The following is a 27,809-nucleotide window of genomic DNA, read 5'->3' on the forward strand; positions in this document are numbered from 1 at the left end:
GTATAACAACCTCGCTGTAGGCATTGTCAACCTTGCGCCTCTTTGCCGCAATCTTTCGATTTTCTTTGTCAGAATCCGCTCGCATCATCTCCCTCGTGACGTTTCCAGGCGCATGCTTCTGGGTCCAAGATGATGAAGAAGTTAGTTTAGGATGGATTGTAATAGTATCGAGTTTAAGAGGGATGAACTAACCTCGGTTGGTTTTGATCGCTTCTTTGGCTTGCTGAGCACCGATTTCAAGCTGCCTTCTGATTCAACCACTCCAGCCTCAGACTCTTCATCAGAGGTGATGAGGTCGACAGAATCAGTTGATTGATTCTTTCGTTTGTTAGACTTGATCTTGGTTTGGATGATGGTTTCGATCAAAGCTCGACGGCGTAAATCGGGACTCTGTGGGATCATTCCAGGGTGGCTGGTCTGTGTGCGAGACCGCGCTGGCCGTTCGGAGGTGACAGAGGACATCGGAAAAGGATGCTATAGGATTGTGAGGTAAAAGAAAAGTGACAAAGAGTAAAAGCAATAAGTGAAAAAGTTGTAAACTGATACTATTACGAATCAAATAAAGAGTGGGATGTGTGAGAAAAGAGAAGGGTCAAACCTTACCTTGATGACCATTGAATATATCATCACCATCGACTCCCTGGCCTGTGGGTGACGCCGCATGCGTCAATGAGGTGTCCAGATCGAGTTATATAGCATCCTTGCGTGATCATTTAGTGCCGTATAGGTGCCAGATTAGGAAAAGGGAAGTTTCATACACATTGGGAATTTTGACCCCGGCACGGGAGCTAACGGTGCCGGATAACGGTGCTGCCCGTGCCGCAGCGTAGCTTTTTGAAAAAAAACACTTTTTGCCGGGGCCCGTAGCTCTGCGGTGTGGTCATAGAAGGAGCTACGCTCCGAAGGAACACAGCGGGGTATGAAAACCGCTGCGCTTCAGCTCCCGTGGGCTCAGCTTACCCAGTGTTGGCATGGTGGAAGGTCAGCTCTTTTATCTAATTTCTAGTCTTTCATTCACTTATCTGATTTCTTTGCTTGCTTGCAGGAGCATGAAAAGGACTTCCCTGACCTCACATCGATGGCCCGTGATTATCTAGGATTGTCGGGCACTTCTGCTGCGTGCAAGAGGACGTGTTCGTCCGCTGCAGATATTGCAGTACCCGGTCGTGCTTCTTTAACAGCAAAGATGATCCAAAAACTAGTTGGTGTACGTGAGTGGTTGAAGGCCAAGATAACATTATCTGGTAAATTTGCAGAGGCTGTAGCGTTTGTGCAAGCTTATGAAGCTTCTAACATCAAGAAGGCTAAAAAGTAGTTCTTATTTCAATCCCTTTTTACTTTATTTCTTACTCAATCTTCAATCAAAAAATACCTAAAAAATTCAAAAAAAAATGCGGTTCTCCTTTTTTTATCGATCTTTAATAACCTCATTTTGAGACTTGTGTGCGTTTTCTTTTTTTTTTCTATCGATCTTTGATCATCTCTTCACGAGACTTGTGCGCGTTTTTCTCTTTTTTCATCGATATTTGATAACCTCTTCATGAGACTTGTGCGCGTGTTTTATCTTCTTTTCTATCGATCCTTGTCTTTATGACACTTGTGCGCGTTTCTTCACCTTTTTTTCAATCCCCTAACACCCCATCCCCACTCTGCCAGTCAATGATAATGTAATTGAACCGGCGTAAAAACACTTGACCGCGCTCTCAAGCGCTATTTGTCCCAATTATTGAGCTTAGCGGAGCGCACTATCGCTCCGCTCTGGAAATTCATACCTTCGCGATATTCAGAGCGGAGCGATTAGCGTTTTATCATAGCGCTTAATCGCTCCGCTCGTAAAATTTTGAAATATAGCGCAGCGGAGCGAAGCGCGGTGGTTTTGTTGGAAGACAAAGACGGATGATAAAATATGTTTGTAAAGGGATAGGAAGGGGATTAGTTACTATATGTTGTAAGTTTAATTTTCTTTTTTCTCGGGTTTGATTTTCCATTTATCAAGGCTTTGATTTTCCATTTATCAAGGCTTTGATTTTCTTTGATCTCGGCTTTGATTCATCTCGGCTTTGAAGTCTTGTTTAGTTGTATTTAGAAATTCAAATTTCAACTTGAACTTGATTTTGATTTTTTCTCGATATCCTCAAAATCCTCTGTGATCCCAAAAGTTAGTCTAGAAAAATTATTTGATAAACATTTTGATCTTCAACTTTATCATCATCAAATACTCAAACGATTATATCCAGCTCATTATCTATTCAATTTGGACCTAACTCGATCTCTGAATTCACAACTTTTACAACTTCTGTGGCTATCAAACTTTTACATTCATGTCTGCTCCAGTACCAGCCTCTACAGGGGAATCGAAAGAAATCAAACTACTACCACCTTCTATCTCAGTACACTTCAAATGCTTACCGCTTCGGGCTGATGCAGATGATTTGAAGAAACTTTTGGCATCACTTGGTTTTCAAGTACAATCCACCAGAATTATATATGATCACATGACTGGCTTAAGCAAATGCTATGGTTTTGCTCTCTTCCATAGTCTAGAGCATGCTCAGAGTTTTATCGATCGGTTTTCCCCTAGTATTCCTTGGAAGTATCCTGATGGTTCAGCTCCTGAAGGATCCGATTTCATTATCAAAGTGAATTATAGCCTTAATAGAAATATCGTCAAAAAAAATGAGCGAAACTCAATGGAGACTCTCAATAATCAACTCACCAAAAACTTGCACACTGTCAAAACTGTCGATACAGCTAATGGAAATATTCTCAAAAACAATCAGCGAAAATCAATGGAGACTCCCAATAATCAACTCACCAAAAACTTGCACATTGTCAAAACTGTCGATACAGCTAATGGAAACATCCTCAAAAACAATGAGCCAAAATCAATGGAGACTCTCAATGATCAACTCACCAAAAACTTGCACACTGTCAAAACTGTCGATACAGCTAATGGAAATATCCTCAAAAACAATCAGCGAAAATCAATGGAGACTCCCAATAATCAACTCACCAAAAACTTGCACATTGTCAAAACTGTCGATACAGCTAATGGAAACATCCTCAAAAACAATGAGCCAAAATCAATGGAGACTCTCAATAATCAACTCACCAAAAACTTGCACACTGTCAAAAGTGTTGATACAGCTAATCCAAGTATTTTCTGTTTCTTCTTCTGTGGTTGTCATCCTGATATGAAGTGATCACTGACATGATTTATACGTCCAATTGTCATCAATCCAGGTAAAGTGACAACCTCATCCAGCAGCTCACCTACCTTAATTCGACTACAACTATCATCTGCAAAGATTCGAGAAGTGAATACTCAAGAAGTCAATACTGCTGAAATGACAACCTCCGTTTCTGGAAATGACGAATTTCTTGATTTAGAACCAACAAAATTCATATTTGGTTGTACTTGTTTCCTATGTCAATCAAAGATGAAGCTGCTTGAAACGCCAGAAGAACACATGCAAAGCGAGGCACACAAGGTAATGCTGTTCTGACCCTTTTCAACTGAAGACCTATGTTTCCCCCATGACTTGTTCACGCCTGGAACTGACCTGAACTTTGAATCGTTTTTCTGTGGATTTATAAATGCCACAGATGAAGTCACAATGTGAATTCTATCGATCGCAATTCCAGATTTTCAATGATCAACTCAAGTCCAACCCTGTTCCTATTCATGATATAATTGGTGAGGCAAGCAAAGCTCAATCAGGCCAGAAGTGTGGGCATGGTGGGCCGAGGACTACACAAGCCATACATGATGTAAATTCGTAGCCTTTCTTGATTTTTATTCTTTCTCTTGATCTGAATTGGTTTTTTTTGATTCATAAATGCAAAAGGTGCAAAAAGATGAAGACAGCAGCTCTCCACCACTCATGAAGCGCGGGCGAGGCCGGCCAAAGACAATAACCCAAGACGGGAACACTGTAAAGAAGCGCCGGCCAAAGGAATCAGCCAAAGGCGGGAACGCGGTAAAGAAGCCCCGGCCAAGTGAATCAGCCGGAACAATATCAAGAAGCGCCGGCGAGGTCGGCCAAGGAACGAGCTGAAGACGCAAGACAATATTACAAAGCGTAAGGCAAGCCGGCCAAGGAAATTACCTGAAGCCGACAACAATTGAAATGATAGCCTTCCTGTAACAAGCTAATTGCATAGGCAAATATTGTTCTTTTGAGTATCTTCATAAGTATCAATGATCTTTTCTATATCATAATGTTTCTCGCGTTTTGTGCTCAATTTCCCTGTTGAGATTGAATTTTCTCGTTATTTTCTCTGTCTCATGACCTCAAGTGAGATTGTTTCTGCAAACGTGAAAGATATCTGAGGATCCATTCTCGCGTAGGGTAGAGTCAAGGGGTGTGTCTGTGAGGCTTAGGTGAAACCTAAGGATCTTCTTTTGTAAAGCTCTCTCTTCTCGAGAGAGCTTTATGTTGTCATTACTCAACAGGTCTAATCTACCACAGTAGAACATAATTCTATAGGCAACTAACATCCTACTCTGTGTGGTGTGGGGGGGGGGCCTGGAGGTGATAAATGAGGGGAGCAATGGACATCGCAACCAGATTTATCACCCCTGGGGACGAGAGTAGGCCTGAGGAGGGCTGACTCCTCAACCCCATGACTCACGGGGGGGCGAGCCGTGAGCCGGAGGAGTCAAACCGCCCTAACCTCGACTCTCGTGAGTCCCAAAACCCTCTCCCAATCTAATGACCTTACTTCCTCCCACATAGGGGTCCACCACTCGTTGACAACTACCCGGGCTATCAGCCGTAGACTTACAGTCAAGCCTTGTCTCGAGGGCTCAACTCCTGATTGTATTAACCGGGGTGATTCAATCAAACTCTAATCTGGTTTCAAACTTAAATTCCATGCCGCTTCAAGGATTCCTTGTAGATCATAAACCTTGTAGACACTCGCGGTGGTCCCCAAATGGAGTTTACACTCGATCTCATGAGGAAACTACTTCATTTGCCCACCTAGACACTCAGCCAACTGTCTACTAGCCCTTGTAGTCTTCTGTTGCGTGAACCGTCAGCTCTTGGAGTGTCCCAAAACGGAACCACCTCCTCTTCCCTTTCGATCTGAGTTCAGTTTATGACGTTTTGGATCATCATCAGTGTTTCCCTTCGAAGAAACCTCAATAATCAAATACTCACAACCTAGTCCTCCACCCTCAATTCTTTCAACAATCTGACCGTCTCTTTCAGTTCCTTTGGGTCATATTTTCTCAAGTAGATCTTTTAGGCATCTGATTTGCACCTTCCTACTTCTTTAATCTCCTCTCTTGTCGCTCCTAAGTTCCACCTTAGTGAGGCTCCACCGATACGAAATGAGTGACCGTATAGTAGCTGCTTATTCATCGGTCTGTTCACATTCCAGATACCCCTCAAAGTCGATATCACGGTACTCTTCTTATACTCCCAGACACGGTCGTCTTGTTCACCTCTCCAAGAGAAGATAGGTTCATCTCCAAACCGCGGTCTAAATAAATCCAACAGGCGTAGTACTCGGAAGGCATCCAACTTTGACTTTTGCTTCTTAATCTGAATGTATTGGACCTTGCCCGGTTCCGCCGTCTTGGCTCCGTGTATGGCTATCGTCGCATAGGACCAGTCTACCGACCACGCGAGGTCTCTCCAGCGCGGCACTCGTCTCCCATCTCCATCAGATACTAACTCGCCAAGTCGGCATGTTCCCCAGAACGCTACTAAAGCAATGGCTAGTAGTACCAATTCGTGTTTGATATTGACTGACAAGTTATCGACTAGGACCTTCAGGTCAGAGACCATAACCGGTGGCCTAAGTTTCTCGACTTCTTTGGCCCGTATTTCCACCATTTGCGATGCTTTCAGGAGGCCTTTCACCGCAGCATCCGAGTCCGACGGGAATCCTTTTTGGTGGAAAAGATGCCACGCTCTAACGCCTGCGAGGTATGCTTTCATCGTTGAGGACTTGACCGATTCGTCTTCTTTTGCTAGATTATCACCCTTCTTGGATCCCCATACAATGAAGTGTAGTAGTGTATCTGTCGAGATTGGTAAGAGGTTGCTTCTCGGTACGTTTTTGACTTCAGCAAACCACATCAGTTTCACGATCCCTGAATTGTAATGCTTAAGTGTTCCGTCATTCCATGCCCCTCTTAGGAAGTGTTTCTGCACTTCGTTTGTCTCCGAGATATCCACTCCCAAGGCATTCTTTTTGAAGGCTCCAAAGGGTTTGGTCATTTTTCTTAACTCTTTATCGGACTTTGATTCAATTAGGGGAGTCTTTGACTTCGTTTTTGATTTTCTCTTTGTCATTTGCTAAGAATTATGAGGGATTGATTTAAAAGAATCGAACAAGGCACACGGCTATGTACAATCGCATGGATAGTGGAAAAACGACGATCTAACAAAAGACGATCTTGGAATTATTAAACGTTCATCTCCGTTGGCGGAGTAACTTGTGAAAGGAAGGGTTTCAAGTCTCTCGGCACCTCAACTAGCACTTCTTTCCACCATTGTAGGCCCGCCGCCTTGCCACGGGATAAGCCATCCGCATCATTGTTCTTAGAGGTAACTTGTTTCTCCTTGATGTTACACCCTAAAACCGAAAGTAGACGCTGAATTTCCTTCCACTCATTATTCACTCTTTTGTCTTTACACTTCCTCTTGCGGATAGTGTGTTCTGTGGTAGTATTGTCAGTCTCAACCCAGAACGATCTTCCCCTCACGCTTGTGACCTTACTCAGGACTAATAGACCAAGCCTTACCGCTATGGTCTCCGCCCAGGCAATCGAGCGCTTTTCCTTTTGCAGGCCTAGGACCTTCCAGCAACACCACCGGCGCTCCGCCTGGGATAGCGTGAGCGCGGCGGTAGCGGAGCGCGCGCTCCGCCCGCGCTAGCCCTTTTCAGATATAGCGGGTTTCACGCACTGCTATAGCTATGGTGAAACCCAAATAAGTATAGCGGTTTGGATATCCGCTCTGTATAGCGATCTCCCGCTGTGCTATGAGCCGCCACAGCGGCTGCGAGCGCTTAGCGACAGAGCACAGCAGAGCGCCCTATAGCGCCTCATATGTAGCTACCAGCAACCTTCATTTCAATTGACAGTGAAGCCTTGTAAAGGGGAAACTTGATACGCACGCAGGGATGATCACACTGAAGCGAGCCCAAGAGACAGTAATGTTCCGGTTGGCCTTCAGACATACGGACTTGATCTCAGAACCGATGTGCTCGCCTTCTCTATCACAATCTGTCTATATCATCGATCGATCGGATCCTTGAGCTTCGGCCTGCAGATTATGTTCAATACCTTTATTCTCTTGAATTCGAGATGGTCAGTACTGATCATGAGGACCACGGAAGGCGCGTGATCCATTTCACGCACAGGGGTGACAAAACGCTTGATTGGCATGTCGAACGAGGCAAACGGGTCACAATTTGACCATTTTTTGTGATGTGCATCGAAGTAAGACTGAGTTAAATGGCCCAAGAGCGAAGTGGCGGTAAAGCTGATTTGCTGAGTCGAAGGAAGAAGACAATAAGTGAAGTCAAAGTTTTTGACATATCTATTTGGTGATTGTCGCTTTTGATGACCCACACAAAAGAAGAATGTGTTGCAGTTTCTCAAATGTCAGTTCAAGTGCTTCCCTTGGGCATCTTCCTGACAAGTTCGGACGGGTGAGGTGTTGACCAGATTGTTCTCACGATTTGAAATCGATTATCTCTGTGATTGCTTGAGCTATCGAGGGTTTCTCCGCCACACACAATACCTGAGCAAAAGTTTGAAAGGTGTGGTTCCAAATATCGGATGCGATGATCTCGGAGCAAATATACGAGAACCGAACCTTGCGCCGCTCATTTTTAGCCCGGTCTTCAAGTTCTGGTGTGCGACCTTCTGAATCTAGAGCTTCTAGCAATATTGCACTGAACTTATCACCCACAGCACGGTTCCGAAAGGAATGGAATATAGCACCAGGCATGTAACTCAAATCCAAGGGAGAAGAGGGCTGGAAGGTGAGATTGCTGATTGCTGATCGGCTTTCTTCTTCAAGTCTGTCTGCGTCTTCATCGTCAAAGATGAGACCGGATATGTGGTTAAAATACACTCATATGTTTTATAAAACAATTCTTTTTACTATCTTTCAAATTTGCACCCAATTTGGTCTCAACATATACAAGACAATGTTTGTATTCTTCTCTGCGATTAGATTATTGATACATCTGTTAGCTTGTATAATCAAAACTGGGTAAAAAAACCCTTGGACCGCGCTATTAGGCGATATTCAGTGTGAGATTTGTCTATAGCGGAGCGGAAGAGCCGCCCCGCTCTGAATGGCCATAGCGACCATAAAATTATAGCGTAGTGATTGCGCTTTTATATTAGCGCTAAATCGCTCCGCTCGTAAAAACTGTGGTTATAGCGGAGCGGAGCGGGGCGGTGGTGGTGTTGCTTCCAGTTCTCCGAAAACTTGAAACAAGCCCAAAATTGGCCTACCAGGATACCTACCCTAAACGCCCGAAGAGGAGTTCCCAATCAGTCAATCAGGAAACCAAAACAATCAGGTCAATGGTCGACTAAAATGACTAGGGCCTTCCACTCACCCAAATGAGGATGAGGCATCTCCTACCCATTCGACACATTCTGTCGGGGGGTCTTTGACCAGATGGAGGCATTTGAATTCTTTTAGGCAGAACTTCCATTCTTTGAGATCCTCTATCACGTCCTCTGGAGTCTTTCTCATCGCTCTTTTTCTCTTCCAGCTCTTTAGCCAGCGGTAAAAAGATCGGAGGTATGCCGCCATGTGCGGGACCACATTGATCGTGTGGCACAATCTACCAACCAGTACGTCGACCTGTTCGTACTTCCATTTGGCTCCTGGTTGGAGAAATTCCTCCACTTGCTCCCTCCTTTGCTTCAGTTTGTCATCTGGTAGTCGTACCGTGTGTTTCACTCCATCCCAAATGAAACCTAGATAACGCTGACTCTCTGCAAATTCTTTGTTCTTTTCTGGGTTGGTTTTCACCCCCATTCTATTACTCATGTCTACGATATCTTTCAAGATAATCTTTGAGTCCGGTCTCTTAAACAGGAGGTTATCATCTACCCACCTGAAGATCGTTGGTAAGTTCAATAATTTCTTTACCACCTCTTTCCACACCTCCGCCGGTCCTCCAAACACTCCACAACTGGCTACCCCTCCGAATCCGACTGCTAAATCGATCCAAATCCTTCCATAGAAATCCATAATACATAAAAAGCGTCTCTGACTTGGGTGTACCCAGAGCTGGCGATAAGCCTTTGCCCAGTCGACTAAAGCCATGTACCATGTTCCTGGGTTTCCTCTGAAGAACTCTGCCACCGTTTTAAAATCATCCCACTGTGTCACATAATTATGTTTATCAACGAAGGAGTTTACTGAAGCGATATCTGGGTCATCTTGTGGGTGAGAAAGGTTGTTGATGAGGCGAACCAAGCCGTCCCCGTTAATTGCGCTGCCCATAGGGTTAGATCTAAAGAAGCCAAGTTTGTCGAAAACCTCCTGGTGCGTGAATGGACCTAGTATCCTGCCTTCCTTTCGCTCTTTTGCTAATGTCTTCTCTATCTGATCTTTCACTAATAGCGCTGAGGAGTGGTTCTCGGGGGTGTACCATTTCTTCTCTCCTAGTGAGTGTTGAGGAATGCCAAGGCAGAAACCCTCCGTGAAACCGTCGACGATATATGGTATCTCGTCTTCTAGGCCTACCACCTTCATCAGCCTGGTCCACTCAACTAGGTTCATGTCGCATCTCACTCTCCCCGGCCAATGAGTTGTCACTTCCGTCTTATAGATCTTCCTCTTATGTAGGGGGAGAATCTTTTTCTCTTCCGTCCCTTCCTCCTCTGACAGCGAATCCGGTGAGTCTTCTTCCGAGGCCTTGTCCAATATGTCCTCTGAATCGTGCTCTGTGTCTAGTTCGATTGGCACTGGTAAAGGCTTAAAGGCGGCTCTCTCAGTCGAGGGTTCAGCCTCTACTTTGTTGAGCTCACTCAATGGTCTCGTGGTAACTCGGTTCAATGCAATTGGGACCTCACGACGACTGTTCTCCTAGATCATGAATAATAGAGGGGGGGGGCACAATTTCCAAAAAGGTAATTCATTTCAAGGTTCAAATATTATTCACTCGGAGACTAAAGTGGGCATAAGACCTCTAGACAATCTAATCCACATGGTACCCACCATTCAATCCAATACAGAATAAATTGATCCCATCCAGAATAAACCGATCCCAGAGAAAACGTACATGAGGAGCAGCATACGCGTGGTACCCACGGACGCCGGTTGGCCAAGTCAGGAAGAAGGTCAACCAAAGGGGCATTTCCCGGAGTGGGAAAGAATGGGATAGAGGAAAATATTCGATGCAGGTTGGGGGGGGGGGGAAGTCAATCGTAAGTAAAATCCTCCATAGCCTCCCACTTCCCCAGTCGAACCATGCTTACCAATTGTTTTCCTTCCCATTTTTGTTGCCTTTACCCTGGTTCCTACCACCCCTGTACGAAGCTCCTGCTTGTCTATTCACGTGCTGTTGTCCTTGGGCTAGCCAGCCTTGGGTCGATGAGCCAGCCAAATTAGATTGCGCTACGTGATTTGGGGGACCGGTATAATTGGAATGGCCTGAAAAATTTGAAGGACTCGCTTGGGTTGAAGGGCCCGTAGAATAGCTGGAGGCAAAGGGCTGTGGGACATAAGGTACGTTCGGGATTTCAGCTAGATTTGGACCTCTGCCCCGATTCCCACCCCTCTGTCTCTTCTGACCCCATCCACCGCTATTCTCTCCTCCGTAACCCTTTCCCTTCCAGGACCAGTCGCCCTTCGACTTAGGTGGTTCCACTGGTTGGCCTGTCCTAAAGTCGTGTCCAAACTTAGGTTGCCCAGGGGCGTACGGATTCTCTTCGTACATAAGATCTCCTGCCGAATCCGCCTCCCATCTTGCCACCATAGCCGCTTCCTCTTGTAAACCTTCCGGTAAGACCACGTTCTCTACCTTCTTCCCTCTCTTCCCTTTCTTCTTCTTATGATAGATCACTCCTGATCGGTTTCTGAAGATCACACTCCTAATCGCTAAGTGATATCTGAGTCCTACCATCCAGCATTTGTGTTTAATCATAAGGTTACTGACTATTGCTTTGTGCTCTGAGATGTAAGCCGCATAGGCCTTGTGGCGGTACAGTTCGTTTGCGTATCTTGCTTCTAGGTCACACGCAAGAATGAATTCGCCGTAACCCATCCTACATTCCAGTTCGACCTCTGAAGTCTCTGGCCATGGACCGTTCCTCTTCTTCGAGTTGAAAGCTCCCGCTGCATGATGAGCTTTGATGTATGAGCGTTTGAATACAGACAGAGGTACATAGCAATTCATCTTCTTGAAGACCTTCTGCCATTTCTCTGGCAAGTTCGGAAGATCAAACGTTGATGCCTTCATTCTCTTGAACTTCAGACCTGAGTCAGAGTCTGAGCTATCGCTGCTAGAAGAGCTAGAGGAACTATCTGAGGAGTCACCTGATGACGAGGAGGATGACAATGAGGAGGAGTTACTCAAAGAGGACGATGAGGAGTCGCGTTTGGTTCCATCTGCTCCGGAACTCGAGCTAGAGGAATCCGATGAGGGGGAATTTGTGCTGCTCGGTGAGGAAGAATGTGAATTTCTTTTATCCAGTCGCCTTTTCTTTCTGGACTTTTCAGAGGATTTATGTCTCATTTTCCCTTTCCCTTTGGATCTCTTCGATTTCTCTCCATTCTTTCTCCTCTTCTCCTTCGACTTCCCCTCTTTTACTCTATCCTCCTTCGCCAAAACCTCTACCAGTTTATCCCTCAACAACTTAACAGAGTTGATATCTTCTGCCTTGATAGCGTTCGCCAGTCTCTCCAAGATTGCTTTGCTCCCTTCATCGGCGGTTTGCAGGGCAGGTGTCTGGGTTTGGAAGGTTTTGCCTTCGGGTTTAGGGACTGGGTAAAGGATGTACAAAATGAAGGGGAGTAATCAGTACGTCTGTTTCAGTCTGATCCCCGTGAAACGGTATAAAAGTGTTGAATAGACAGGCATAAACCCGATTCAGGTTTCTGTATCACTTCTCGTGTCCAACGAGGGATAACCGTAAGGTAGGATTTTCCGATCTTTAATCTTTTTAGAGCTTTGACAATCATGCATTGGAGCTGATACCAGACATTGGTCTTGAGTTCCTGTAGAGGTCGACTGGGGTAAACCCGCTGGAGTATATCATGGACCCCCCAAGGCTGTCTCTGCTACAACAGTAAAGCACTGGAGCTGTGGATTACTCTTGATCTATTGATCCCAGAGAGTATGAAAATAGGGTGGAGAAAGGAGAGCGAGATGGATGGGGGAAAGTTGGGTGTCCACCACCTAGAGGGTTGAGAAATGTATGTATTTACCAAAATTCTTTTCAATCAAACCCGTTAACTCCTCCTCCTCTAATTCACTATTCCCATCCACCGAAGATGATACTGAGATTGATGTCTTCTTCTCCTTGCCTTTCCTCGCCTTCTTTGATCCTTTCTTCTTTTTCTTCCTCCTAGCCTTCTCCTTGGACTTATCTCTTTCCTTGGTCTCTGACGACTCGCTGTCACCTTCTGACCCATCCGAGTTGGATTTGGGATCCACTAAATCCTCCATTCTGACTGCCTTCGTTTGGCTCGAACTAGTCAAAGGTTGGGTGTTCGTATTTATGGTGAACCTTGGAACTTGTTGAGAAGAGTTGTCTCCGTCTTGCGTCTGGTGTCCTACTTGAGGTGATCGGGACTCCGCTCTCTTCGATCTCTCTTCCGCTTGTGCTTTCTCCTTCAGGAACTTGGCTAATTTCGCCTCTTCTGCCAACTTTGCTGCTTGAATCATCGGATGATTGTGGTATTTTTGTAAGAATGATTTTGTAGCTAATTGCTTCCACATTCAACAGTCTATGTGATGAGTATGATGAAAGTGTAAAAAGAAACTAAATATGAGCTAAAAGAGAATGAGAGAGAGCGAAAAGAAAAGCTTGACGAATTCTCGAGTGCAGTCTGAAAGGGCACAGGGAAGTGAGTGGGAGAAGTGGTGAAAAACTTTCCACTTCTTCTGAGGCGTCTCTCCTCAGTTGACATGTGGCTACCACTCTCTACCTGTCATGCCTGTGAAATTTCAGTCTGCACCTGTGAATATTCTTCCCTACTGAATGGACTACCCTATACCTCCGCGAGCTCTGGGAACATGTACAATACATCTTTTTGGCTATCAATTTGCATGGCATCATGTGAGATCAACAAGATACCATCTTGCGGTAAAACGTATCAGCATTTTTATGATTATCATTTCCTGAACGCATTCAGGCTAGATCCAAAAGATTTGGGTTTCTGATTTTACAGAAATCAAATTTATCACTTTATCCTGCTTCAATTCGGTGCGGGTTTTCCATGTATTTCAAAAACAAATAATATGATGGCAAATAAATCCTGAACACTAGTACACTTAATAAATACTGGTAAATATAATCCTTACAATCAAATGAATTAAAGTGCAAGTCAGAGTCAAGCAAAGAGAAACAAATTATGTATCAGGTCACTGACAACCACACATATCTCCTCAGCTGACTGTATCATCTGTTCGGTGTAGTGACGTGGCAAGGAGGGATTGAAGAGTGTCAAGAAGCACCAGTTGTGCCTGAGTGGCCGTTAAAGTCGTTTGGGTCAGATTCAAAGAGGGCGGTTTGAAATTATCTATGAAGCAGGGATCGAGGCTTTGACACAATAGTCCTAGTGTTGAGCATAGGGGTGTGTCTGAGCGTTTTGCTTGGTCATTGATCCAATTTGAGGCAGTGAGCTTTTTGAGTATAGGTCGCGGACTGGATGGCGGTTTTTGGCGTCGTAGCGTGGCGAGCAGAGATGAGTAAGGTAAGAAGGCGGCAGTTGCTCCTTGATGGTCTTGGTAGTGGTGGTTTTTTTTGTCAGGGAAGCCAGTTAAAACCAACTATGTAGAGTACAAAACGGGTCATTGGCGTGGTAGCGGTCTCCGGAGCCACGGGAAGCGGGAATGAATGGAGTTGGGCAACAGAGATAGTATGATGAATTGGAAATGGTTGCTTGAAGTTGCGATTTTATTATATAGATGATGCCTCGGATTCCGCAACCCAAGGCATCTATGTTGGCAGTGATGTGGTGTGATCCATGCAACACATGTCACAAAATCTCACTGGACTCCTGGCTAGAACCTCTTGCCCATACATATAACCACGTAAAGCGGATGTGCAACAAGTTACGTTTGGTCACTGTGCTAGTTCAGCACGCTCTTGAGCAGCTGCCAATAACAAATCAATTACTTCTTGATCGTAGTCTACATGATTACTTTCCTCAGAGGATGAGGATTTGAGAAGAAGATCCAACTCCCTCAAAGATGCGGAGGAGTTAGACATCTAATGGATGTGCTGATGTGAAGGTGAGACAGTTGTGATCAAAGAGGTTGATACACAAAGTTGAAGTGCTTGATTTGGAAAGGTCAACAAGCTTTTTTGATTTTGGCTGCCAAACAAAATTCAGCTTTTGTTTACTTTTAAGTTGACTTGTGGATAAAAGTCAACTTAAGCTGAATTTTGACTTTCCAGGGTCAGAAAGTTTGTATGTTTTATAAGGTATGAACTTTTGCAAGCTGTACCAAACGTGCCCTTATAATTTTACAACATTTTTGGTTAACTTGAACTGCCCTAATAAAGTCATTACAATACGTCATCAGAGGGGTTTTAGGGGTTTTTGGTCAAAATTGATTGGTTTTTGAGGCTGTTGACCCCTGTAAGAGTTGTAACACATCAATATATATACTCACAGATGATTTTGGGATTGCTGTTCCCTTTTTGCCTCATCTTACACCTTTGTTATAGTGTTTTTAATCATCATTAAATTACTATATTTGTACTAAAGTCACTCAAATCCGCCCCTTCAAGTAAGGAGAAATTTGTTTACATGTGTTATAGACTACATGTCTCTTTGGGAATAATACTTACAACAGTCACTGTGTCCTTGTGGCAGTCCCCCAACAACAAGCGCACACATAATGCTTTTGAGGCACAAAGGCGACCCGTGTGCACTCATTGAGAAGCAAACACCAAATGGCCAACATGGTGAGTATTGCTAGTAATTGATATTATTTGTGGACTTTTTGTGCTTAAAAACTGGAAATATTTATTAGAAGTATTGAGAACTTTTCTTTGGTGCCTTGATCTCTTTCCCTGTTATCACAAAGTGATCAGCAAGTGCCCTTGTGCTGGTTTCTTTGAAGAAGGCAGTCTTTAGGCAACTTCTACTATTCATACATTAGTAGATTATCCCTTCTGATCAAGTTTTGTAAAGCTCTTGTTGAGCTTTAAATACTACAACAAGTGACTTGAAATATTAAAAGAGTGAATGGAATAAACTAAAATAAATCAGACTAAAACATGGTACAAAGAAACAACAAGTGAATCAAAAAGAAAGATTGAGTAAAATATGAAAAGTAGGTTCATTTACGCCCATGTTTCTTAAAGGAAGAAAGATGAGCCAGGGCTTCACCATATCTCAACCACTCACAAAAGCCAACAACACAAGTGATTGTGTTGTTGGGCTTCAAAGAACCCCGACCAGGAACAGCAATATTGGCTGCAAATGAAAATCCACACTCTTCAGCGCAAGAAGTAGCTGAAATACTGAGATAGTCTTGTGCAATTGATGCAAGAACTAGGTAGTGACAAGTGCTATCCTGTTACAGAGGATATCAGGTCAGTTTTCAACCATTGTACTTAGGTCATGAGTAAGATACAAAACTTACCATCCACCAACCTAGCTCAGATTGGCCATGGAGAATTGGGTGATTACCTTGAAGGTACAAGTCCAACTCAGCTGCTTGGATTGATTTGGGTGTTTGGAAAGTTGCAGAAGAAATGAACACATTGAACTGGTCATAAACTCCACCCAAAGGCAAAGGAGTTGGATCAGGGGTAGAGGGTGAGTTAGCAGGCCAAGTATCCAAGGTCTTTCCAAATATGTCCTCAATGCATTCTTTAGCTCATGAAACCTCTTCTGGGTAATGTAAATCAAAAAACTTCAGTTGCTATCTAGGATTAAGTATGGTGACCAGGATGATGACCTTGGCAGTCACAGCTTCTGTTTGAAATTTTTCAAGCTGTTGGATCATGGTATCTACCATATATAATTCCAAGGCCTGGAAAGGCAGTAGAGCTGCTGATATCCAAGAGTAAGTTGTGTACTCTGAGATATTCAGCCAGGACAATAGCACCTGTTGCGGTATTGCCCTCCATATGCTTGGTTGAGTGACAAAAGACCGGACAAACAATCAATATTCAGAACCTTGGACGTAGATAAAGAAAAGTTCAACTGAAAAAGACTTACTTCTAATATTTTGCATAGTGTATCAACAGCATCCCATTCATCCATGGTCATCATGATGCCTTGATAATATTTAGTCTTCCTATCCAAAATAAGAATTGAATCCACAACCTGAAAGAGTTCATAAACAATGTCAGCAACTCTGCTGTCACTGTATCAATCAGAATGAATTACTTATGTCTCGTCCAGCTACCAGGCGGGAATACCTCTCTAGATCAATGTTCCAACAAATACCCCATCCTGTAGTTGGACCCGGTCTCTTGTAGCCCATCAGGGAAGCTCAAGCTTGGAACTCACCTCCCCTGGCATTGCTTTGAGTGAGAAGGGCATTAAATTCCTGAACTAAGTGCCATTGATTTCAGTTAAGAGATGAAAGTGAAGGGAAGTAGATGATAACAAGAACAAGTGACATACCATTAAAGCACCTTTGAAAAAAATGCAGGCATCTGTGGGAAGATTGTTGTAGGTAGGATCATCCTCCTTCTCATCCCCGGCTGTCTTGGGTCTTGTATGAAATTCAGCATTGAGGATATCATCTTCATCATTGGATTCATCATTATTGATGGTAGTTTTGGTCAGATCTTCATTCAGAAAAATGGCTGGGACAGGTACTGAGATGTTGTCTGTAAAGCTCTTGTTGATCTATAAGTTCTACACCGGCCCTAGAATTTCAGGGCCAGGTCACAGTCCAACTTACAGTACACACATCATTTCAAGCATAATGATACAACCAAAAATCACCTGTACCATAATAGCATTCCCAGTGGTGCCCCAATTGTGCAAGGTCTGAAACAGACCCCCAAGCTTGATTTTGGGATGTAGGGGGTCAAAAAAACACCTTGCACAACACTGTACCTAAATTTGGGGGTCAATACTTGATTGAGTGATATGAGAATGCTTATACAGCTGTTCATGAAATTTTTTGAGTGAGGCTTGAGTCCACGTGTTCTGTATTGGTCACATGGAAGAAGCTGCATGTGATGTTGAGAGCCCGCCTAGACCTCGCAGATGTGGAGGGCCCCTCTCAAAATCTGGAGATTTTCAACATCTCACCGCGGATCATGTCAGGGCCGCTGGGGTGGTTCTTTGCAATTTGACCCCCCCACATTGTCAAGAGCCCGCACATTTGGGGGATCACTGGGGATGCTCTAAAAACTTGTGTTGGTCTTTATTATTCACTTAAAACTGGCTCCTTAGCCAATTTGAGACTGATCTTGTTTTTATATCTCTTTGGAGCCGGATCTAGAAATATACCACATATACCTTGGCTCTAGCAGTTAGAACTCCAATGTCCACTTCTGTGGCAAATTGATCATCTGGTTCCCTCTGTGAGATTCCTTTCTTATGTGCCTTTAAGTGAGGATTAACTTAACAAAGTCCCTCTCACAGCGTCCCTCAGAGCCTGCGGAGAGGGACTTACAACTAATTGTTGTTTTTTGGCTTGAGCACTCCACGGCTTAAGTCCTCTTAAGTTGTTTTTCCCACTTTCCCACTTTCCTCCCTTATAAATCTCCCTGTTCTTCATTATCAATGTTGTTCAGACTTAGTTTCTACGCGTCCTTGTAGCCTCACAACCTGAGGAATGTGGATGGTGTGGTCTACAAAGTAATTGGTAGAACTCCAAACACTGGCCTGTATTGTGGTTATTTTGTGGATACAGGCTGTAATCTCACTTACCAGTGGGACATAAGCCTTGGAAAATGAGCTCACGGAAAGACTTTTGGTGCCTTTTTCCTGGGATCATGAAGGGCTTGACACATGTAGAAAGTGAGTCTGAACAACATTTATAATGGCAAACAGGTGGATTTATAAGGGAGGGAAGTGGAAGAATGGGAAAAACAACTTAAGAGGACTTAAGCCATGGAGACTAGTGCTCAAGCCAAAAAACCGTGATTAGTCCTAAGTCCCTCTCCGCAGGCTCCAAGGGACTCTGTTAAGTTAAAAGTGAGGATGACTTGTCCTTTCCAGTGCATTGAAGTAATTTTTCAACACATAAAGTTTCAACAATTTTTGTAAGGTTGACTAGCATATGAAGAGTGGCAGCAGAAGTGTGAGGCCAATGGGCAAAATGAATCACAAAAAGGTTATGAGACTGAGGAAGCTCTAGTTAGTCATTAACTAGAAGTGACAAAGTCACTATGACCAATAGGAGCAGACAAATCTGCTCGTTGTGAAAAATAGAAATCAGTAAAGAAGAAAGGTAAAAGGGTACAATGGGTAAACCCCTTTAGCCTTATATACCTATGAATCACTACAACTGATCACAGCAAAATAAACCTAATTACTAATGAATAAGAGATTAGTCATAGATGGAAAAGAATCACTACTAGATTAGATAACCCAAGTATTACATCATAATCTCAATTGAATGATACTTACCTTGAAACTAAAACTCAAGGTAAAATTCAATGAAAAAACAACCAAAGGTTGCAGTAGTGGTCTTTCAATTGCTCTGATGTTTTGTATGAACAAAGAAACAAACAACCTAAGAATGTGGATGTGGTTTTGTTCTTGTGCTCAAACTGATCCTTTGGTGAATATCATCAAAGGAAAATAGTCACCAAGATCTAGAGCAGCACTTCTTGGCTGTTTGCTTGTACATATCTTTGACAAATTCACCAGCTAGTCTTAGTTGGTCACTTGGCCTAGATCACATTCCTTCCAGTTCTGTCATTCCCAATAAATTGAAATCTCTCAACTTGGTCTTGGGACACATTCCAAAAGAGCTATAAAATTACTGTATTATTTGTCAGATGAACAGATAGATCTGCTGTCAAGACCTATTAGCTTAGGGTTGTATTGTTATAATACCATATTATTGAGTCTATGGAAACAAGTAAAATTAAATAAGAAGGAAGGTCAGGTTAGAGGAGAAGAAATGTAAGGTCAGATAAGAAGGAATGTAAAGATGATGAACTGGTATCAATGCTTTTTTTGAGTTGGTTGAGTAATTGAGAATATTTGGTTGCACTTGAAGCCGGAGATTGAAGCTCCCAAAGGTCGTGATGAAAGGTATACATATCTGCTAGCTTTGACAACGGGATCCGTTAAAAACTGCGGTCTTGTCGGGAACTATGCAGTGGTCAGGAACACAGCAGCACATGTGCATACACTATAATATCCACGATGCTGATGAACTTCCATTTCGATCAATTCTTGGCAATCGATTCCTCTGCACTCATCTCAGACTTTTGGTCGTTCGGACAATTGTTGAATGTTTCTTTGAAATTCACACTTGACTTTTGGCTAATCGATTTCGAGGTCGAACTCAGTGTTTGATTGATGTGGGTCGGAAGGACTGAAAGCGCCACATTTTCTCGTCCGCGGAGAATAGCAGTGTATTTGGGCAATGAAGTTTCCTTGTTCCTACTGCCGCTGTAGCTTGGGTTCATGGTTGACGAAGGTGGGCTCTGATTCCGTATTTCTATCAACTGATTGCGCGCGTGGAGATTGAGTATAAAAGCGATTCTGAGAAAAGTCGACATGTGATCAGCTTCTTGAATCTATACAGACGTGAAAAGCATTTACTGACACGTTTCCACCAATAGAGAACGGTAGACTGAGGCCCTGTTTCGCATTCATAGACGATGAGAAAAGAGTGAACATATTGATTGGGGAGATCTCTCACGTACCACGCGGGTGAGTGTCAACCACGTCTTATCTAGTAGAAACCCATCACCTTTGTAAGAAAGCTACGATAACCCGCCCGATACGTTAGAATGTATCTCAAAAGTATTACTCGAATCCCGGAGTGCGTAGATCAAAGACTTGCCTGCGCGATGATGATAGGAACATGCAGAAAAGTTGTCACATATGACATTATAGCATGCGTCACTAGCCTTGTACGCTGCTCGCGGATCTTGCGACCCATACTCGAAATTTTTTCACTCCCTTCACCGCCTGACGCGGCTTGAGACAGCTGTTTTTGAGACACTGATCTTGCATACAAACGACTTAGCGAGAACGCTAGGAGAGGCACATATAACTGGTGGAGTTGGGATGAGTTAAGCAGTTTTATGGCACATCCGCTCCTTGACTGGGATACACTTACGACACTGAGGATGGTCAATTCCACTAGGTAAACTGTGATGCCCATCCGGGTGAATCTGGCCATATTTTTCTGTGAAGTGACCAACAAGTAAGAGTCAGATAACAATGAAAATGATACCCTACAAAATATTTCCCACTCACAGCATGCGGCTGCATACCTCGGGCTGGTGTCAGCATTGCTAATAGTGCCATGCGACTATAATTCTGCGGGGTGACAGTGGCCGCTTTGGTACTGAGTCCCTTAAGTACATCATGCAATATCATTTTTGCCATACCATACTCCTGATCGAGCCTCGTATAGTAATGCACTACTAAAGCTACGAGGTTGGAAAGCAGTACCAAGTAGGACCTATAGGTATCAGCTACGCTAACAGCGAGTCTGCCTCAGAAATCAGGTATGATATATCAGGTTACTGACGGATTGGAAGGACGAGTGCCATCAACAATGATGTATTCATAGCAGCCCTGATTGCTGGATGGAGTCTCCTTCCCGTGCCAGACGTCTCCCCTAATCCTGATTCGCAAATTAAAGTTGCACACTGGCAAGCACACACCCATAGAAAAACTGATCAAAGATAAAGGTTGTGTCAGACACAGCACGTGATCAGATTAGCAGCCGTAGAACATACACCTTTTGCCAAAAAAACGAAACCGGTTCATGATCAGCCTATCAGAATACCACCAGTCTAGACTCTGTCTGATGCTCACCAAGCATTCCCAACGATAATTATATATTTGCAGCCAAATAAAACGAGCTCTCCAGACAGATCACGTTTGCCAGCGTTGCAAAAATCTAGGATGACCAAATCTACTATCGCCACTGTATGGAGTTGTGATGTATCAGTACGTCGGTATGGAAAACACACCTATACTAGAGTGATACTGACAGATACTATACACCATATATGTCAAGCCGGCCGTGCTAGCGATATCGACATGATAGAGGCCGACTGTGATGCAAAGACGTGTCATGATTTTGGCAGACGAATGACCGAGATGACGCGGCTACTAATCAAACACTCACGGCGCGTAAAAATCCATAGTTTGAACGCACCCGCACTGATACGAGCGTAGATCAAGTGCACGGCTTGTAGAAACATTCTGGTATCAAAATATGGGTCGCAAAGCAGGTCAAGGTCAATGGGAGTTTCTTTCGTCTGCGTGGTAGCTGGCTGATGCTATGGACAGCAAACAATAAGCTTACAGAACGAGCAAGATCACGGCGCAACGCTGTGCCACAGTCGCCCAAGTAGCCATTCGCGGCGGCTGGATAGATTGAAAAAGTTGATGAGTTTTGCGAAACCGTTGATTTCTGATTTATAAGCATCTTACTGTCATCAATTCCTTCATGTGTTGGGCTACCGCGCCATATGGATTTACGTCAGGGGGGAGACGGACAACGAACTCGATTATCTTCTTCTCCTCCGAAGACATCGCGAAAAAATTGGGAAGGTAAGTAACGCGGGTAGGATGAAAATGACTCGTTTCACGTTGAGGCTAGAAATCTCCAATCTTGGATGTCTTCCTTCACAAACAAACTCCTGACATACATACTGATACTACCCTTCCATGGACTGGATATATACAGATACATACTCACAAATTCACAAGACATCGAGAAACACAGCTAGAAAAAAGGATGACGCGCGACAGGCCGCTTCGGCTTGATGAACCTGCTTGAACAGGCTTGAACACACCTCTGGAGCCAAGGTTACAATGGCTGACATGTATATGAAGACGGATCCTATTTTGATGAACCCAGTACCTAAATAGCACATATACCATGAGAGATTGCCGCGCTTCGAGGTCATTTCATCCATTTCATCCATTTCATCCCCCGCCAATTCACTCGTCATACTCATGTACATACCTCGAACTTAACAAAGTCCCTGTCATAGTCATACCTCCACGCTCACGAAACTCGTGTGGGAATAAGCCTAATGATCATTGATGTCGCGAGGACAGTCGCAACCTTGAGCCTTTGGGCGAGCTGCACAGCGGTGTTTGGAAATTCAAAAAATCAACCCAGTGACTTTTACTTCAACGAAACCTAACCAAATGAATCTCAAGCAGTCCTGAGCAGACTCGTTCTGAGCTGGTTGTACAGTAGCGTCAGTTTTATTTCGACGCACCTATTGTATTGAAGGTAAAAGAGAGAGATACATATATGTAGAGAAATGGCCTGAAATGGCGCAATGGATTAAACTTATCCAAGTCCCACGCCGACGGCTCGGGTCAGCGTGGGACTTTTGGATACACTACATAGTGAACAGGTTGAGGTGGGCGTGGCAATGGAGGACCCAGGAATGCACCTGCTAATGTACGTGACCTGGAAATACCCATTTTTCTGGAAACTTTTCGAAAAGTTCCTAAATAATCCCCTCTTAGGTCACGTACATAACCTGGTTTTTGGTATTCTGTCCCCAAAAAATCCCCTTTTAGGTCACGTACCTCAAAAAAAAACCCCCCGATAATACTTAAAAAAACACATAAGTTGCAAACATTCGTGTATAACATTTCATTTTATTGCAACATGATCAAACTTTATGAGGATTTACAACCATTGTATTTATATAATCATTCTTTATCATGAATATCTCGTGTATAACATTTAAATGCCTCATGTATAACATTTTGTTTTATTGCAATATGATCAAACTTTATGAGGATTTACTAGGATACTTCCATTTTATTTATATAATCATTCTTCATCAGAAATATCTCCATTTTTAGCCTGAGATTTCATTTTGGCCAACTCATTGTAATAACGGTCAATAAGCTTGTCGAGATGAACAGAGCCAAGCATATTGCGTATGACCGGCGGAATAATATAGCAACCTTCTCCAACGGATGTGAATGTTGAACCCGCCGATGGCCCAAAGACATATACTACATCAGTAGCATCTAAGAGGGAATAAGTCAATGTCTTGGAACCTTCAGTCGGCGTTATGACCGGGAAGGCTGGATTGTAGAAAAGGATCTGTACGGCTATGTGTGATAACCCTTTCCGCGCATGTGCACTTGTCACAAACGCGTGTTTCTTGTTGAGAAGCTTGTAGACCACAAGTGTTCGTGCCAAGTACAGATTCTAAAGAGTAAAAATCCATCAGGATCAGGAAATGTGATTGAGTTATTATGACTAAAGTTGTGAAATAGACATGCATGATTCTTGATCGCAATGATGAAGCTTCCGGGTTTGATAGGGTTTGAAGGCTTGATTTCCCCGCCTTCAAGAAGGCCTTGTAATTCGATCTGACCCAAAGTCGCAGTGTTTTTCACGATGCCAGATAGATTAATCTTGATATTGATATTCCATCGGTGCCGACGCGCTTCCCCAGTTGGAATTTCTTCTAAGTTTTTGAAGCAGACAGCGATGATCTTTGAACACGCACTGGCTTTCGCACCACCACTCTTAGTTGTGCTTGTAAATTCTGATTGTAGTTCGTCTGGATGAGTAAGGCTTCGCTCATTTCCCTTGTGCTTCACAACCTGGCTGTCATGACGTTTTCTGATAGCTACTAGACTAGCCTCAATGAGCTTACTCTCAATAACTAGAGGACCAATTGCTATGTCGCTTGCCAGTCATTCGATTTTTGGTTATGCTGCTCGGCTACAGCTACAAAAGTTAAGTTATATGTCAGTATATATTAGATATTGTATGGGAACAGGACTTACGGGCTGGATTGAGAAGGTTGGCAATGTCTATCGCCGCATTTTGTAATGATTTAGTATGGGCATCTTCGGGCAAGGCATCAAGAAGGTCGACAGAGTTTTGCTCCTTGGTTAAGTGTGCAGCAGCTTCAAGAGCTTGCTTTTCACGAAGAACGTTTCCTTCGTATTCATACAAGATATCATATTGTTGAGTCGTGCATACCGATATATCTGAAGTTTCAAATTTACATATCAATACAAGTAAAAGGGTAAACAATTGGGAAAGGAGCCTAAAGGAGCATACCTGAGAAGTTTTCAGGTGACTCTACATGCAAATCGTCAAGATCGGGTGCCGGAACTTCCTGGTCTAATGATTTGAGAGAGCCCATTCCAGAGGCCTGGGCCAGTTGATCAGCCCGCTCATAGGCAACAGCCAGATCCTCTGATATCTCGCTATCAGTGGGAAACTGGGCAAGAAGGTCGAGATTCTCGTCTTTAGGTTCGTCAGAGAATGCATACTGGTATCCAGCATGCATGTGCTCTGATGATGGTAACTTTATTCGGCCTGACATGACATTCTTGACAATGGCATGTATCTTAGGCATCATCATTTGAGCATCAAGTACAGTAAACCGTGGGGATATGACACGCATCCAGCCAAATATATGTTCAACGGGTTAGCTACCATGTTTCCAAGGGAGCAATGGATAGTTCGGGTAGTATTCTCGGTGAGCTAATATGAGTTGAAGCAGAGAAGTTGCTAGAGTCGAGAAGATCTTGAAGCTTTGAGGCGATACACAGTTTTGAGAAAAGCTCATTAGCTTGTGAGATTCGGCTTGTCGGTTGAGAAGCCACTTCTTCCAATGTCTTAAGAAGAACTCGGCGGTCCATGCTGATCGAATCCTCTCGCGATGTCCAATCCTTCGGTTCAACCATGCATCACACATTTCCCCAATTAAAAACAGGTAGATTGATAAACCAAGTGTGTCGTCGTTGGATAGCGAAACCGCAAGTGTTCCCGAGTTCAAAGTTCGGAATGCTCGCCCGTCGTCTTGCTTATCACAATCAAATACGTCTTTATGAAGAAGAGGACTACGTCCAGACTGAAGAATGGCAGCCACTTGTTGTATAGACACATGGTAGTTACCCATGACAATCAGACGGGCTCCGGAGCCCAACTGGTTTGCACCAGTTTTACGGGCATGCTTAGGATCTTGAACCATTACAACTGGTCGAGGAGGATTACCCATAAGAGGAACTTTGACGTGAACATCGTAATCTGAGTTTTCGTACGTAATGAATTGAGTTGCTGACTCCGCAAGCGCAATTTGAGCACATAGCTCGGTTGGTGCACCATCGGCTCCAATTGATAAGATGTTGATACCCGCGTCTTGAGACAATTTCAAGAAGGTGTGATGATTTTCGAGTATATCATTTGAAGTTTCTTTATCACAACTAGCAATAAGTGCCACCACAAAAGTTGGTACATTAGGCAAGGGAACTTGTAATGTATACGCTCGTATCTGAGAGATGGGTTGAAGTTGATTTAATCATTAAATAATCAATCGAAAAGTCGAAGAGAATAATACTTACTTTAGAGCAAAGCTCTTTTTTTTAACAACCGATCTAACAAGATCAGGAAGTTCAGAAGGATCATCGAAAGATATATCGCCGCCTTGAGCGCCAACCAAAAAGCCGTTGTGATGGCGAAGGCGCTTTACACAAACTGTTTGATCAGAAGCCGTTGCAATTGGACCGGAGTAGCCAAGTTCTTTCAGAACCTGAGAAATTCGATTGAAATTGGTGATGTGAAGACCATCAAGTAGATGCATGTCGTCTCTTGCTCGTATCATTCGGAGACTGTGTTGGCTACGACCGGCAAAGTTGTCGTTGAAGAGGCTTAGAGCACGTGGACTGATGGCACCAAGTGTCATGACAAACTCGTCCAGACATGAGTCTATCTTCATACCTCGAGTGGTTTTCCCAGAATTGACACGTTCAGCCTTCACTGCAACCGCTTTGATCATGGCACGTGCTGCATCACAATTATCAAACAAACCGTTCCTAGCCGAGGCAGCCATGACCGTTAAGAAATCAGAAAAATCCCCTTTGGAGGCGGCTTCAATGGATGTTTGGAGTAGTCGAAAGTCAGCGAGTTTCAGCAAAGTTGGCGAGAATATGGTTTGGTGATCTTCCATTAAGTTGTTGGGAGTGTACTTGAGAGTTTCTTCTTCAGCGTAATCCGAATTAAGGGCTCGGATTAAGCTACGCATTCCTTTGACCTGTTTGCAAGGAGTACATATGGCGTTTTTGATGGTCCTATTACAAAGGAATGTCTTTTCACAGTTGCTAGAGTAGATTGCATTACGATCTCCGTGTTGTTTGACTTGCCATTTGGATTGAGCGTCGAGAGTTGTCATTAATTTCGATTTCTGTTCTTTCGTCAATTTGCTCTCTTGTGCATGAGCTCCAAAAAGGTCCTGGCAGATTTTATGTCGGAAGTTTCCGCAATAGACGCTAAAGGTTTTTGAAAGGAAGTGTGCAATAGTGTGTCGAGCTTTTGGTCGTTCCCACGTGCCATTGTGTAGTCCTGGACAAGGTACCTCAATCATTTTCGAATTGGAAGTTGTCGAGTTTGTAAAATATGAAGTCAACTGAGTATTGCTTCTAAGTTGCTCGGTTTTGTCCTTACAAATCTCTGCAACATGTCTTGAGTTAGTCAACCATCAAAAGATCAAAAGGGAAATATGTATTGAGATATGGCTTACCGGTGGCCCAGTGAGTTTCCGCTGGTCTTACACGTCCACCACTAAGCCAAATCGATTTTGCTCCACAGTGGCAGGAGAAGTGTTTACCGCCAAGGCGGGTCTCCACCTTGCATTGGTTACAGTTCTTATTGGGAGTTGATAAGGGGCATAAGTTCACCACTTTGACGTTTCTGAGCTTGCGTTTCGCAGAATTTTTCTTGGAAAAGCCTCTGCGTTCCTCTTCGTCAGAGGAAAGCACAAGGATGACTTCTGATGAATTGATGACACCATCCAATATTTTGGCGGGAGCAGCTGTGCGGAATTGCTTGGTTGGACGCTTTGGATCATCCATGGACTTTGAGGAGTTCGAGGAGTTCGAGGTCGTGGGGTTGGACTCGATTCGACTGATTCGACTGATTCGACGTTTGTTACCAACAACTGAATTCGTTTCATGTGGCTCATCCACTTCATGATCTTCAGCTCCCGCATCTGGGTCAAATCATGATTTCAAGCAAGATCATGATTCACTTAAATCATCCCTTCTACAGTTAAAAGGGCTCAAGACGACAAAGACTCACCTTGGAGCGCAGATATGATATTATCCAACTTGATCTTGATAAGCTTGTCGGAATCGCCGTCCCAAGTGTGGTGCTTTCGCGCTTGCTGAACCCATTCCACCACCAATGGAAGTCCAAAAGGTCCTTTTGAGATTTCGAGTTTGATACAGTCTACACCAAATATGGCATCAAGAGTGGTATTAACTGGGTACCACATCCCTTCGTCGTCATCAGCAGTGGGTGGATTAGAGAATCTCATGTAGGTTTTATCTTGACGAGTCCCTTCTCAAAGAGCGGGGCAGTTGTCGCAAAGGCGGATTATTTTGTTGAGGGTTTGATCAAAACTTAACATATTTCACGTGATATCTAACAGAGATATGCAAGGTTATAGAAGGTTATGCAAGGGTATG

General features: G+C 43.7%; 3 protein-coding genes across 3 annotated transcripts; 1 reads left to right on the forward strand and 2 right to left on the reverse strand.

Moving 5' to 3' along the window:
- Positions 1 to 2,495: 2,495 nt before the first annotated feature.
- On the forward strand, positions 2,496 to 3,203 carry MELLADRAFT_87472 (uncharacterized protein; the record flags this gene model as incomplete). Its single annotated transcript, XM_007410566.1, has 1 exon — positions 2,496 to 3,203. The coding sequence occupies one exon, from the start codon at positions 2,496 to 2,498 to the stop codon at positions 3,201 to 3,203; it is 708 nt and encodes a 235-aa protein (XP_007410628.1).
- Positions 3,204 to 19,543: 16,340 nt separating this feature from the next.
- On the reverse strand, positions 19,544 to 21,878 carry MELLADRAFT_63639 (uncharacterized protein; the record flags this gene model as incomplete). Its single annotated transcript, XM_007410696.1, has 11 exons — positions 19,544 to 19,897; positions 20,027 to 20,086; positions 20,206 to 20,379; positions 20,446 to 20,514; positions 20,586 to 20,793; positions 20,863 to 21,009; positions 21,153 to 21,264; positions 21,311 to 21,394; positions 21,469 to 21,622; positions 21,649 to 21,756; positions 21,777 to 21,878. The coding sequence occupies 11 exons, from the start codon at positions 21,876 to 21,878 to the stop codon at positions 19,544 to 19,546; spliced, it is 1,572 nt and encodes a 523-aa protein (XP_007410758.1).
- A 2,132-nt stretch (positions 21,879 to 24,010) lies between these two features.
- MELLADRAFT_87473 (uncharacterized protein) lies at positions 24,011 to 27,658 on the reverse strand (the record flags this gene model as incomplete). The annotated part of the gene is made up of 8 exons (XM_007410695.1): positions 24,011 to 24,060; positions 24,120 to 24,326; positions 24,400 to 24,691; positions 24,781 to 24,828; positions 24,893 to 25,550; positions 25,689 to 26,793; positions 26,864 to 27,331; positions 27,421 to 27,658. 8 exons carry the CDS (start codon positions 27,656 to 27,658, stop codon positions 24,011 to 24,013), a joined length of 3,066 nt encoding a protein of 1,021 aa, XP_007410757.1.
- Positions 27,659 to 27,809: the final 151 nt, after the last annotated feature.

The sequence above is a fragment of the Melampsora larici-populina genome, assembly GCF_000204055.1.
Source record: "Melampsora larici-populina 98AG31 unplaced genomic scaffold MELLAscaffold_21, whole genome shotgun sequence".
Taxonomy (NCBI): Eukaryota; Fungi; Basidiomycota; class Pucciniomycetes; order Pucciniales; family Melampsoraceae; genus Melampsora; species Melampsora laricis-populina.